Below are 11,972 nucleotides of genomic sequence, written 5' to 3'. Positions count from 1 at the left end.
AAGAAGAAGAAGAAGAAGAAGAAGAAGAAGAAGAAGAAGAAGAAGAAGAAGAAGAAGAAGAAGAAGAAGAAGAAGAAGAAGAAGAAGAAGAAGAAGAAGAAGAAGAAGAAGAAGAAGAAGAAGAAGAAGAAGAAGAAGAAGAAGAAGAAGAAGAAGAAGAAGAAGAAGAAGTTGGAAGGGACCTTGGAGGTCATCTAGTAGTCCAACCCTCTGCTCAGGCAGGAAACCCTATACTATTTCAGACAAATGGCTGTCCAATCTCTTCTTAAAAACTTCCAATGTTGGAGCATTCACAACTTCTGGAGGCAGATTGTTCCACTGATTAATTGTTCTAATTGTCAGGAAATTTCTTCTGAGTTCTAGGATGCTTCTCTCTTTGATGAGTTTCCATCCATTGCAAACTGTCCTGCCTTCAGATGCTTTGGAGAATAGCTTGACTCCCTCTTCTTTGTGGCAACCCCTGAGATATTGGAACACTGCTATTATGTCATCCCTAGTCCTTCTCTTGATTAAACTAGACATACCCAATTCCAGCAATCGTTCCTCATATGTTTTAGCCTCCAGTCTCCTAATCAACTTTGTTGTTCTTCTCTGTACTCTTTCTAGAGTCTCAACATCTTTTTTACATTGCGGTGACCAAAACTGGATGCAGTACTGTATCCCAAGTGTGGCCTTACCAGTGTTGACCTTTAAATCATAAACAGCATAAGGCCTGATTATTTGAAGGACTATTGCTACGATTCTGCAGAGTTAAATCAGCAGGAAAGGCTGTTCTGAAGATCCTCTGTTACCAGAAACTCAGATATTGCCGCATGAGAAAGTGCCTGTTCTGGCTCCTGTATCTTCCATATAGATCAACACAAGTTATAAAACTCCATTCTAAAGCATATTAATTAACTCTTGTTAATTATTTTGATTATTAATTATTTTAATTGTTAATTATTTCTGTTTTTTGCTTTTCATTTTAGCTGCATTAGTTTATTGTTATGTTTTATATTTAGGACATTTAAATAGTAGCTCCCCCCTCCCCCCTGTACATTTTGCTCCCTCCCCTGTATTTGTATTGAGATGTTATGGTGATTTTATACATACATACATACATATTTATGGATTTATTTTAATGTAAGCCACCCAGAGTCGCCTTGCAGTGAGATGAGCGGCAAACAAATAAAATAATAAAATAAAATGAAAAATAAATACATAAATACATAATTGTCGTAAGCTGCCTTGAGTGTTCGCATAAGTAGAAAGGTAGGGTGCAAATTAAATATAATAAGTAAATAAACTATTGAATATATTTGGATCTCCTGAAAATATGTAACATAAACGAACCACATCAAATCTCTAAAACAGGGATGGAAAACCTATACACATTTGAGTAACCCTCAGCATCCCTTATTAATAACCATGCTAATCTGCAGTTCTTGGCAGGTGATCCAATAATACCTGGAGCATCACCAATATCTCAATCTGATAGAATAACTTCAGAATAGTATTTGATTACATTTATTTATATCTGCTAAATATAATCTTAATAATGTATTGTGAGCTACACTTAGTAATTTCTACAATCAATAACAAAAATATGTAGTATAATTAACACTGGCAATAATGGATGAAATCTAGGGGTTGAATTTCTAAATTTTATTTAACCCAGCATTAAAAGACTGTTCAGAGATACATTAATGAATCTTGGGTGTATAAATTGTCCCATCTCCCAATTTGACTATGAGAAATAGATTATAAAGTTTAATTTACATTTTCAACTAACCATCATTATGCAGTATACTGAAACTGTAATTGTAATTAGTACGAACTATGTCTTTTTAAACCAAGAAGTATCATCCACATGAGGTTGGCTCATTTCCCTAAAACATAAAATTATCATAGTTTATCTGGTTTCAGACATAGCAAGTAACCATATTTGAACACTTAAAGAATGTTTCCTGTCTTTTTTTCATAGCCTGTTTCAGTATAGAAAAAGTGAAGCAAAATATGCAAAAGGCTCATGATTTTTGTAGTAATCCATAGTATAGTGTGCAAATTATTCATTATATTATGCATCTCTGGTTCCTAGCAAAAGAGACCAACAGACAGGTTGAATTTCTACTGGAAGAGCATTCCAGAATTGTAATACTTGACTTGCCTATTCATTTATCAGACTACTAAAATTACAGCAATGACAAACCGCCCCAAGATAGATTTTTTTTTTAGATTTTGAATCCCAGGCATACTTAAATGAACACAAACGGTTTTTAAAAGACCCTAAGCTGTGTAGAGATTTAAAATCTAGAACCAGCATTTTGAATAGGACCTGCGATCAAATAAGAAGTCAATGGAACCAACATAAAATCAAATTTACATGCATCCAGCCAATACATGCAACATTTCAATTTTTATGCATTAATCCAAATTCCACCTCAACATCTCTATTCCTGCAACTCCAAATTTGTTATGATCATGAATGCCTTTTCTGGACAGGTATAAAGCACAATATTATTTCTGCACAGCTGTCTGATAGTGCTGTAAAAATGAAGAGGCAAAGATCATAAACATCTCTTCAATATTTTATACTGCATTTGGACAATACTATTTCTCCATTTTAGGTCAGGCATAATTGTTCTTGGTTTATTTTGAATTGCCTTCTATTTTATCTTTGTCCATCTTCTATTAATAGTTTAAGAATCTGGCGTCCATTAATACTGACTTCTCAATCATACTAGAAGCCCTAGAACTGCAGTAAATTATCTAGAGCAAACAGTATGTACTGTACTAAATAGATAACATGATCTCCCTCAACTGAGCGATCTCATTTTCTTCATAATTATGAGTGATAGACATTTAACTTGAGTTAAAGCAAGTTAACTATCAAATCCCATAGATGTCTGTTTACAGTGTAGAAATTCCTCTCTTATTTCAGAACTCTGAATATTTCTATAGTGCTTTTCATTTAAACATCAGAGTGGTTCAAAGGAAAAAGAGTACCATATAATAATTATAATAAAAATTAAAGTTAAAAAAGTTTTAAAATCCCTAAAACCAAGAATGGACAAATGCCAGAAATTATGGCAGCTGATTAAACAGACAACAAGTCCTGGTCGAAGAGGTAGATTTTACCTCTTCGATCAGGACTTGTTGTCTGTTTAATCAGCTGCCATAATTTCTGGCATTTGTCCATTCTTGGTTTTAGGGATTTTAAAACTTTTTAAAATCTTTAAAAACTTTTTAAATTTTTGAGAAAAAGACCCCACATTGGGGACCACATAATTTTAATTAGAAGTTTGTTCCAATAATAGATGCCACTATAGACACTTCTTGTTTGAATATGTCTGTGAGTAAGCAGATAATTCTGCAAATAGCTTGGTCCCAGACTGATTAGGTCTTTTAAAACAAATGCCACCATCTTCAAAAAGGTTTACAAGCTGATTGGCAGCTAAGGTAGAGGTTTCTACATAGTACTGTAAGATTGTACCCAATGAGACACTTTACTGAGTAACTTTGTCACAACATTTAGTGCTAGCCATAACCATTTTCATCATGAATGTAAATTCCCAATTACCATTTCCATATAAAACATATGTTAGCTACTCCCCCTTCTGTCTAACCCATGGGGAAACACTAAATGCAGGAAATAGCTGTTGTCCGATTGTGATACTTGCACTCAATCTCATTCTCAGATTTATATTCACCTACTCATATGGTGAATATAACTTTCCTGAGCATTGAATAAGCTGGGGTGACCATGCAGAATGTGATTTTGAAATCAAAACCTCTGCAACCACTATCTGAATTAGCACACCAGTTTTCTTTAGGTCAAGTAAAATTATCAATTTAACTTCCAAAAATATCCTTTTTTTTAAAGTATGTGAAATAGAGTAACTATATATGATATATCAACCCCCTCTTCTCTGTGACAGCGCCTCAAGTATTGGTGCACAGCTATCATGTCTAATCCATTTTTTTTGTTAGACATAACTAGTTCCCTTAATCCAGGGGTAGGCAACCTTGGCTCTTTTATGACTTGTGGACTTCAGCTCCCAGAATTCCTGAGCCAGCCATGCTGGCTCAGGTATTCTGGGAGTTGAAGTCCACAAGTCATAAAAGAGCCAAGATTGCCTACCCCTGCTTTAACCGTTCATCATATGGTTTAGCCTCCAGCCCCTTATCATCTTTTTTGCTTTTCTCTGGTATTCTGTTCTAGCTACATGTGCCCTTCTTTTCATTTTTTTTATACTTGTCCTTCTTGTTCATCAGTTTGTTACAGAGCTCTTTGTGCGACCATGTTGGTCTCATCTGGTTTCTTTTGTTTTTCTTTCTCTGTGGAATTGTTTTTGTTTGGGCCTTTAGTATTTTGTTTTTCCGAGTTTCCCATGCATCCTGAATGCTTCTCCTAGGATTTCCATCCATGGAATCCTTCGTAATTTCTCTTAGTTTGTTAAAATAAGCTCTCTTAAAATCTAAAAAACTGATCTGACTATGTTCAGTTGCCTTTGCCTGCATTATGCTGAATTCTAGTATGATATGGTCATCTCCCAATGTTTTTTGTAAAATGGGAATATAAAAGAGATATAACTTATTTACCATATTTAAATAATTTAAGTCTCACATTAACTCAAATATATATATATATATATATATATATATATATATATATATATATATATATATATATATATATATATATATATATATATATATATATATATATATATATATATATATATATATATATATATATATATATATATATATATATATATATATATATATGGACCTCATCTATTTCTGTGTCCTGATTTTGCCCATTGTTAAGAGACTTCTCCCTAGCAGTGCTATCCTCCAGATATGCATATTCCCAGAATTTCCCAGCTACAAGACCATTGCTGAGAAAACTGAAAGTTGTCCATACATTTCAAGGCTTCCAGTGTTAGGGAAAGCTGTTTTTAGCACACTACTCAAATACCCAGTTTAGCCTTTGGCCTGAAAAAAGCAAGTACCACTGACATCAGCAAGTTTACAAACAACAGATAAAACAAACCTTTAGAACTGATTCTAGAATCACTGATGTTACATTTAGCTTTATTTACTTTTTATATTCATATCATATCATATCATTATTATTGCATTTTATTATATATTTTGTAAAGTTCCTAATGCTCAATTGGATTGAGGCAGTGTACAAATTTCCTAAATAACTAAATTTTGATTCAAATTTGAAATGACACTTTACAGAAGGAAGATGAGTTGTTTTCTTCCTATCTCAGATTCTGAGTCTGAGTTCCTTGGGGGAAACAATACATTTAACAATACAAATACCAACAATGGTCAGAGCAAAGTCAAATGAGGGAGAGAGAGGGAACAAATGATGAGGTAGTTATTGAATGTTAATATTTGGCCAGAAATGTAGAAAATATTTGGATTGAGAAAACAATCAGAATACATATAGAAAAACCTGTGTCAAAACAAGTGGAAGTTTGCATTTATTTGATGCAAAATCTCTGCCACTTCACAGAAGCTATTCCCTCTTTACTATACTGCCTAGTCTGTGTCTATATGAAAGTCAGATCAACATAATATTAACCATTTTAAACCATTTAAAGCCCTATTAAATAAAAGTCTCAGATTATTGCCAACAGCATATTTGGCAACATATATATGTCATTTAAGAGTCAGCTTCAATTGGAGTGGTTTATAAGCTTTGTAAAATGAATATTTTTGCATTTCAGTTACCATCTGGAGGTAAGTGGTTAAAATGTAGCTTTTCCCAACAAGTCTTGAGATTAACTTCTATGCTTTGTTTCTTATCTGATTACCGGCAGGCTTTTAAATATTTTATGAAAAATTTTATGAAAATTGTTGTTTACGTTTTAAAATTGCTTTTTGTGGATGAACTGCCTAGACATGTATAATAGTGGTGTATAAAAATACTGGAAATGAATACTGGCATAACTGAAATACTATTTGATATTAACAAGTCTTGAGATTAACTTCTATGCTTTGTTTCTTATCTGATCACCGGCAGGCTTTTAAATATTTTGCTATTTTATGAAAATTGTTTTATGTTTTAAAATTGCTTTTTGTGGATGAACTGCCTAGACATGTATAATAGTGTATAAAAATTCTGGAAATAAATACTGGCATAACTGAAATACTATTTGATATTAAGCAAAATGATCTGTCATGCAGCTGCCAATAAGGAAGCTCTTTTCATTACTATGGAAGGCAGTGTGGTATAATGGATAGAATTGGTTAAGCATGAGCAAAGAATTGGCTAAGCATGAGCAAAGAAGATGGGGAGTCCACTCAGTGAACACATCAACAAAAGTCCGATTTTATCTTTTGTATTGTGGAATATATGAATTCAGAATATCTCCACTAATACATCATAGTTATCATGTTATCGTAACATAGTAGTTATGATTAGTTATCATAACACAATATTATTTTAACGAAACAAAATTTCTAACCGGAGTAAGTTCCTGATCTAATATTAGTGGGAAATGTGTGAGTGTTGATCTCTTTCTTTATTCTCTTGCAATGAACCCAAAGCTCTTCAGATTTCCAACTTTTTTCCCCTTGAAGACAGAGATGCTGTGGGACAAGGACTAGATTATAATGTGGGAAATGTGTGAGTGTTGATCTCTTTCTTTATTCTCTTGCAATGAACTCAAAGCTCTTCAGATTTCCAACTTTTTTCCCCTTGAAGACAGAGATGCTGTGGGACATCTCCTTAAGTTGGGAAAATATTACCGTATTACTAGGCATTAGGTCTCCAGTCAGGCCTATAAAAGGGTTTATATGCCTTTGTGAGTGACACGAAGACCCAAAACCAAAGACCAAAACTACAAATAAGTAATGGTGCGTATTCCCCATAAACTGTGTTGGACTGTCTTGATCGTGTACTCTCTTAACTGTGGCTGAAGAGAAAGGGAAATGCAAACGCCGCGTCTGTCTTGCTCCTTGTCAAAATTACTCCACGTTTAGTTGCGCGGAGGAAAGCCTGCGTGGAAGAGGCACGCGCACCTTCCCCGAGTAGTGGAGGCCAAGGCGGGCGGAGGGAGATGCCACTTCTGTCGCCTCCCCGCTCTGGACGGAATAGGCCATCGATTCCCCGGCCTGTCGCTATGAGGAGCTCAAGGAGAGCAAGGCCTGCGGTTCCCACTCAAGCCCCGGCCTGGAGTTTGCATTTCCCTTCGGAGCGGATGGGAACTCCGCCTAAAGCAGCAGTGGGGGCTGACAAGAAGAACCGCTGCCCTCGGATTCCTTCTCCGGTGAAAGGCGCGGAAGGAAGCGGCGAAGCCCGAAGGGGCTCCTCCCTCCTTCGCCCACCACCCCGTCGCCGCAGCTCACGTCAACTCCGAGTCTCCCCGACACCTGACAGCAGCCCCCCTCCTCGTTCACCCCCGCTCGTTTCCCCCTCCAGCTGCAATTAAAACCGGGCAGTAAAATAAGCATAGGTGCCCCCCCCTTCCGGGGAGAGGGAGGAAAAAGAGAGAAAAGCTTGCAAATTACAATAACTCTCGGCTTCTGGCAGGCAATAAGTGCTTCCTTCTTCCATCCCGTTTTCAAAAACCACCCCCCGCCCCCTAAGCGGAGTAAAAAACAAAACACAAAAAAACCACACATCTGACCCGGACCCCCTTCAAATCCGGACCCAAACCCCTATCTCGGACTCCCCTTTACGACGCGTTGCGTCTCAGTTACGGACTTCGTCGGATAGCGCTGGGAATTTTCTACGCGTCTTATCCATTTTGTTTCCAGTTAACTCCGACACCTCCAGCAGGAGAACGAAACATCCTGTTATTAATTAATACACCGAGACACCCAGAGCAAAAAAAAAACAAAACTCCTATAAACCTTCCGGAGGAGCCACTGCGTCCGGATGGGGAAGCCCAACTTCCCCCCCCCCTCCTGCAAGCTGGAGCTCAATAAACAGGATTGGGAGCAGGGGATAGGACCATCCCCCCTCCCCCCCCAAACTGTCAACCATTTTAGATCTATATTTGGGAAACCTTAGGGTGTGTTTGGGGGGAGAGGGAGGGCATCTGCTTCTCCAGTCGGGTTCGGCGATGCGGGGCGAGGGGAACGGAGAAGAAGGAGATTAAAATTGGGGGGGGGGAAGCGGAGGGGGGAAGGAGGGGGGGGNAGGGGGGGGAGAGGAGGGCTTGCATTACCTGAGACCAGCCATTGGCCTCCATTGTTGGAGAATTCAATGGCATTGACACAACCGAAGTGCCCCAGCAGATCCTTCTTGTAGAGGTTTCTACAGCCTCGCAGGCGCCTCCGCTGAAAGTCCTGGGTGAGCAGAGGGTCTCCCTGCAAGCCCCTCTGGGACAAGAAGCCCACGACTGACCTCATGTTGCCCCCTAGGCCAGCTCGCCGTCTCATGGTGCTGGTGCTGGTCCCCCACTTGCCCCCCTCGCTCGCTCGCTCCCTCGCTCCCTCCCTCCCTCCGCTTTCTCCCCGCCCTCCCTTGTTATGGTTATGATGATTTTCTTTAGCCGGCCATAGCAGGGGAGAGGTATTAGACACTCCGTTGCTTCCTGATCCCCTTTAAACTCCTCCCCTGCCTTACAGCGGCGGCGGCGGCGGCGGCAGCAGCTGATTCACAGCTGCAGCCTTTTCCTTGGTGCGATTCTTCTGCCGGCTGCTTCCTTGGACTGAACGTTGCTCGGGGGGCCAGTGGTTTTGGAGATCGAGGATGTGCTCTTGACTAAGTGGTCCCTCGCCACCATCATCACTATCATCATCATCACCACTCCTTCCCTATAAAATCCAAGATCGGCGGAAGTATATTTGGCTTTCGCTGGAGACCGAGCAGACGTTGAATCCACCATCACTCTTATGTTACGGAGTTGCCACAGCGGAAAGCCAATAGATCTCGCTCGGGCGGGACAAGAACGGGTAGATAGGATAAAAAGCGGCGAGCCGCCCGATGCCGTTTGCCCTGCCTTCCTCCTTTACGATCTCCATTAAAGTAACTTATGAAGTTGAGCAGGCGTAAGGAGACATAACCAGATTCAGGAACTTCCTGGAGTTTTCTTCAAAATTCTTTCTAGGACAATAAAACTTCTTGACCGGAAGATGAGATTTCCGAATTCGCTTTTTAATCTTTCTCTGGTGACTATTGCTGACATTTTATATATTCCTCACGGTATCGTGGAAACCTAATCGTTTTGGTTTGAATCGACCAAACGACAGAAGGTTATTTTTCCTGTGTGTGTGTGTGTTTTAAAACACATTCTGAAATGTTAACATTTCCTAAAAAGACATCTTAGGAAATAATTCCATACCAATTAAATATTTTGAAAAGGGATTCTGGGGAAGAGATATATTGTACCCAAGAAATGAATAAAACAATATGGGTAGTCCTTGACTTACAACCACAATTGAGCCCAAAATTTCTGTTGTTAAGTGAGACATTTGTTCAGTGAGTTTTGCACCATTTTATGACATTTCTTGCCACAGCTGTTAAGTGAATCACTGCAATTGATAAGTTAGTAACCTAGTTATTAAGTGAATAACTAGGTTACTAACCTAGTTATTGACTTTGCATGTTGGAAGATCACAAAAGGGGATCACATTACTCTGGGGCACTGCGACCGTCATAAGTATGAACCAGTTGCCAAGCATCTGAATTTTGATGATGTGACCATGGGGATGTTGCAAAGGTTGTAACTGAAAAACGGTCCTAAGTCACTTTTTTCAGTGCCGTTGTAACTTTGAACGGTCACTAAATGAACTGTTGTAAGTTGAGGACTGCCTGTACTTGCTGAAGACTATCTTAGTGGAACTTACATGAAATGTACAGGACTCTGCCTCATCAAAGTGTACATTACCTCATGGAATATTTCTGTCTTTAGTTTGTCTTTAAAGGGAACTTAAATTGCTGTAGAATCTGCTTTGACAACTTTATGCTATATATACAATTTTTTAAATACATGGTACATGGTGCATACATGTTTGATATTAATATAAAGCTCCCAAATAGGTGAGTTTATAATAGTGAAATTTATGGCTTTTCATTTGGTTCACAGTGGGATATATTAATAGCAGAGATAATAGGGTGATCCGAGGAGGATGCCATTATCTAATGTGAAATAGGAGTGGGTAAACCTACAGATGACACCTGATCCTTTTGCATTACCACAACCTGACTTGGAAGTATGTGGATGAGCCTTATATCCTACTAGTCACTGACAAAGAGCAATTCATATACTCTAGGACCACTGCAATGTTCCTGGGACACATCCTCCCATGGCACCAGATATATTCAGATAATAGATTCCACAGCAGCTCTCTGAAAGATATTCCTCAGCAAGAGCTTAATACACCTGATACCTAATCCTCAATTTTATCCAAGAGAAAAAAACAGAATGTGATCTAGCACTGAGGGTATACAGTCATAGACCATTTGCAATGTTTAACCTTTTACACAACATATCACATGGGTTATTTTTACTTTGGTTGGTTTTTTTTTTTTGGCATAGTGAGTTGTGCAACCTCAGTTTGATATTATGATTCACTGTATTATGTGAATTCAGAATATACCTTAATTCAGCAACCAAGAAAGAGGGTTAGTAGAGTTACAGAGCCATGCTGCCTTTGGCTGTGCCAGACACATGATTCCATAATTTGCTGAACTATTGAATTTATTTATTGAATTAATCCTATTATATATATTAAAAAAACTCACAATTATATTCAGTCAGCCAAAAACAAACCATACCAAAATATTGAAATATGTGTTCATATTAATACATCATATAATTAATTTGCCAATTGTATAATAGCCTAGATTATTATGTAAACATAACTTATGATAACTCATCCAATATCTTAGGTTAGGAAACTAGGTTCTGAACTATGTAAAAAGCACTTTTGAGTTTTAGATATAAGGTGTTACCAATGTACAAAATGCAGAATTGAAATCAAAACTATTATAGCTTGGGATTTTATTAATTTATACAATTGTACATAAATATAAATTAAATATTAAAAGATATCCAACAAACTTATTTACCTAAGGAAGAAGAAGAAGGATTCTTCTTCTTCTTGTGCCATGTCCGTTATCGGACTTTGGTGATCATGTTGGTGGTCTTGTTTTTATCAGCAGCTGCACAAAAAAGTGCTGCTCAGTTTTGTCCAAACCAATCTCTTAGATTTTGAAGCCGCGATCTTCTTCTTCTGCCTGGACCTCATTTGCCTTCAATCTTTCCCTGGAAGAGTAAATGGAGTATGCCATATTTTTCTGGGTGTTGCATCACATGTCTGAAATATTCTAACTTTCGTTTTTTAATTGTTTTGATGATTTCCCTTGGCTTTCCCAGGTGGCTTATCACCTCCTCATTTCTGATCTTGTCAACCCAGCTTATATGTAACAGCTGCCTGTAAATCCACATTTCAAATGCTTCTAGTCTCTTCAGGTGGCCTTCTGTCAGAGATCAACTCTCTACTCCATAGAGCAGGATAGAAAAAATATAACATCTGACAAGCCTGATTTTCAATCTTAGGCTTATGTCGTGACTGCAGAAGACCTTTTTCACTTTGAAGAATGCTGTTCGAGCTTTCTCTATCCTTGTCCTTACTTCAGTGGTCATGTCCCAGCTTTCATGTAAATTAGAACCGAGGTGCGTGACCCTTTCAACTTTTTCTAATGGTATTCCTTCTGAATTAATTGGTGGTAAATTAACGGTTGTTCTCTGACAACCATGATCTTGGTTTTTGAGGTGTTAAGCTTCAAGCTGTATTTTTCAGATATTTCTGTGACTCTGTTGATGAGGAGCTGAAGGTCTTCATGCTTACTGGCAAGCAGAACAGAGGATTATTATGTAAAGCAAATTCTCCCCATCTAACATTTGGTTATTCTTTTCCTACGTGGTAATGAGATTTGATTAAAATGAACTTTACTAAAACTGTTACCTAGGTGGCATGCTAAGTTGCTGAAAGAAATTACCATTTGCTGAATATGT

At 38.0% G+C, this 11,972-nt stretch overlaps 1 protein-coding gene across 1 annotated transcript in view; it reads right to left on the bottom strand.

Moving 5' to 3' along the window:
• Positions 1–8,403, bottom strand: part of DCAF5 (DDB1 and CUL4 associated factor 5) — a 40,346-nt gene extending 31,943 nt beyond the window's left edge. Inside the window, exon 1 of the mRNA XM_015814087.2 lies at positions 8,175–8,403. Within this exon, the coding sequence (XP_015669573.1) occupies positions 8,175–8,388 (214 nt within the window). The 5' untranslated portion in view covers positions 8,389–8,403. The remainder of the gene's footprint in view (positions 1–8,174) is intronic.
• Between the last annotated feature and the right edge of the window lie 3,569 nt (positions 8,404–11,972).

The sequence above is a fragment of the Protobothrops mucrosquamatus genome, unplaced genomic scaffold (assembly GCF_001527695.2).
Source record: "Protobothrops mucrosquamatus isolate PMUCROS unplaced genomic scaffold, P.Mucros_1.0 scaffold218, whole genome shotgun sequence".
Taxonomy (NCBI): domain Eukaryota; kingdom Metazoa; phylum Chordata; class Lepidosauria; order Squamata; family Viperidae; genus Protobothrops; species Protobothrops mucrosquamatus.
The sequence above is the reverse complement of the archived record's forward strand: the minus strand, read 5'-3'. Positions and strand labels throughout refer to the sequence as shown.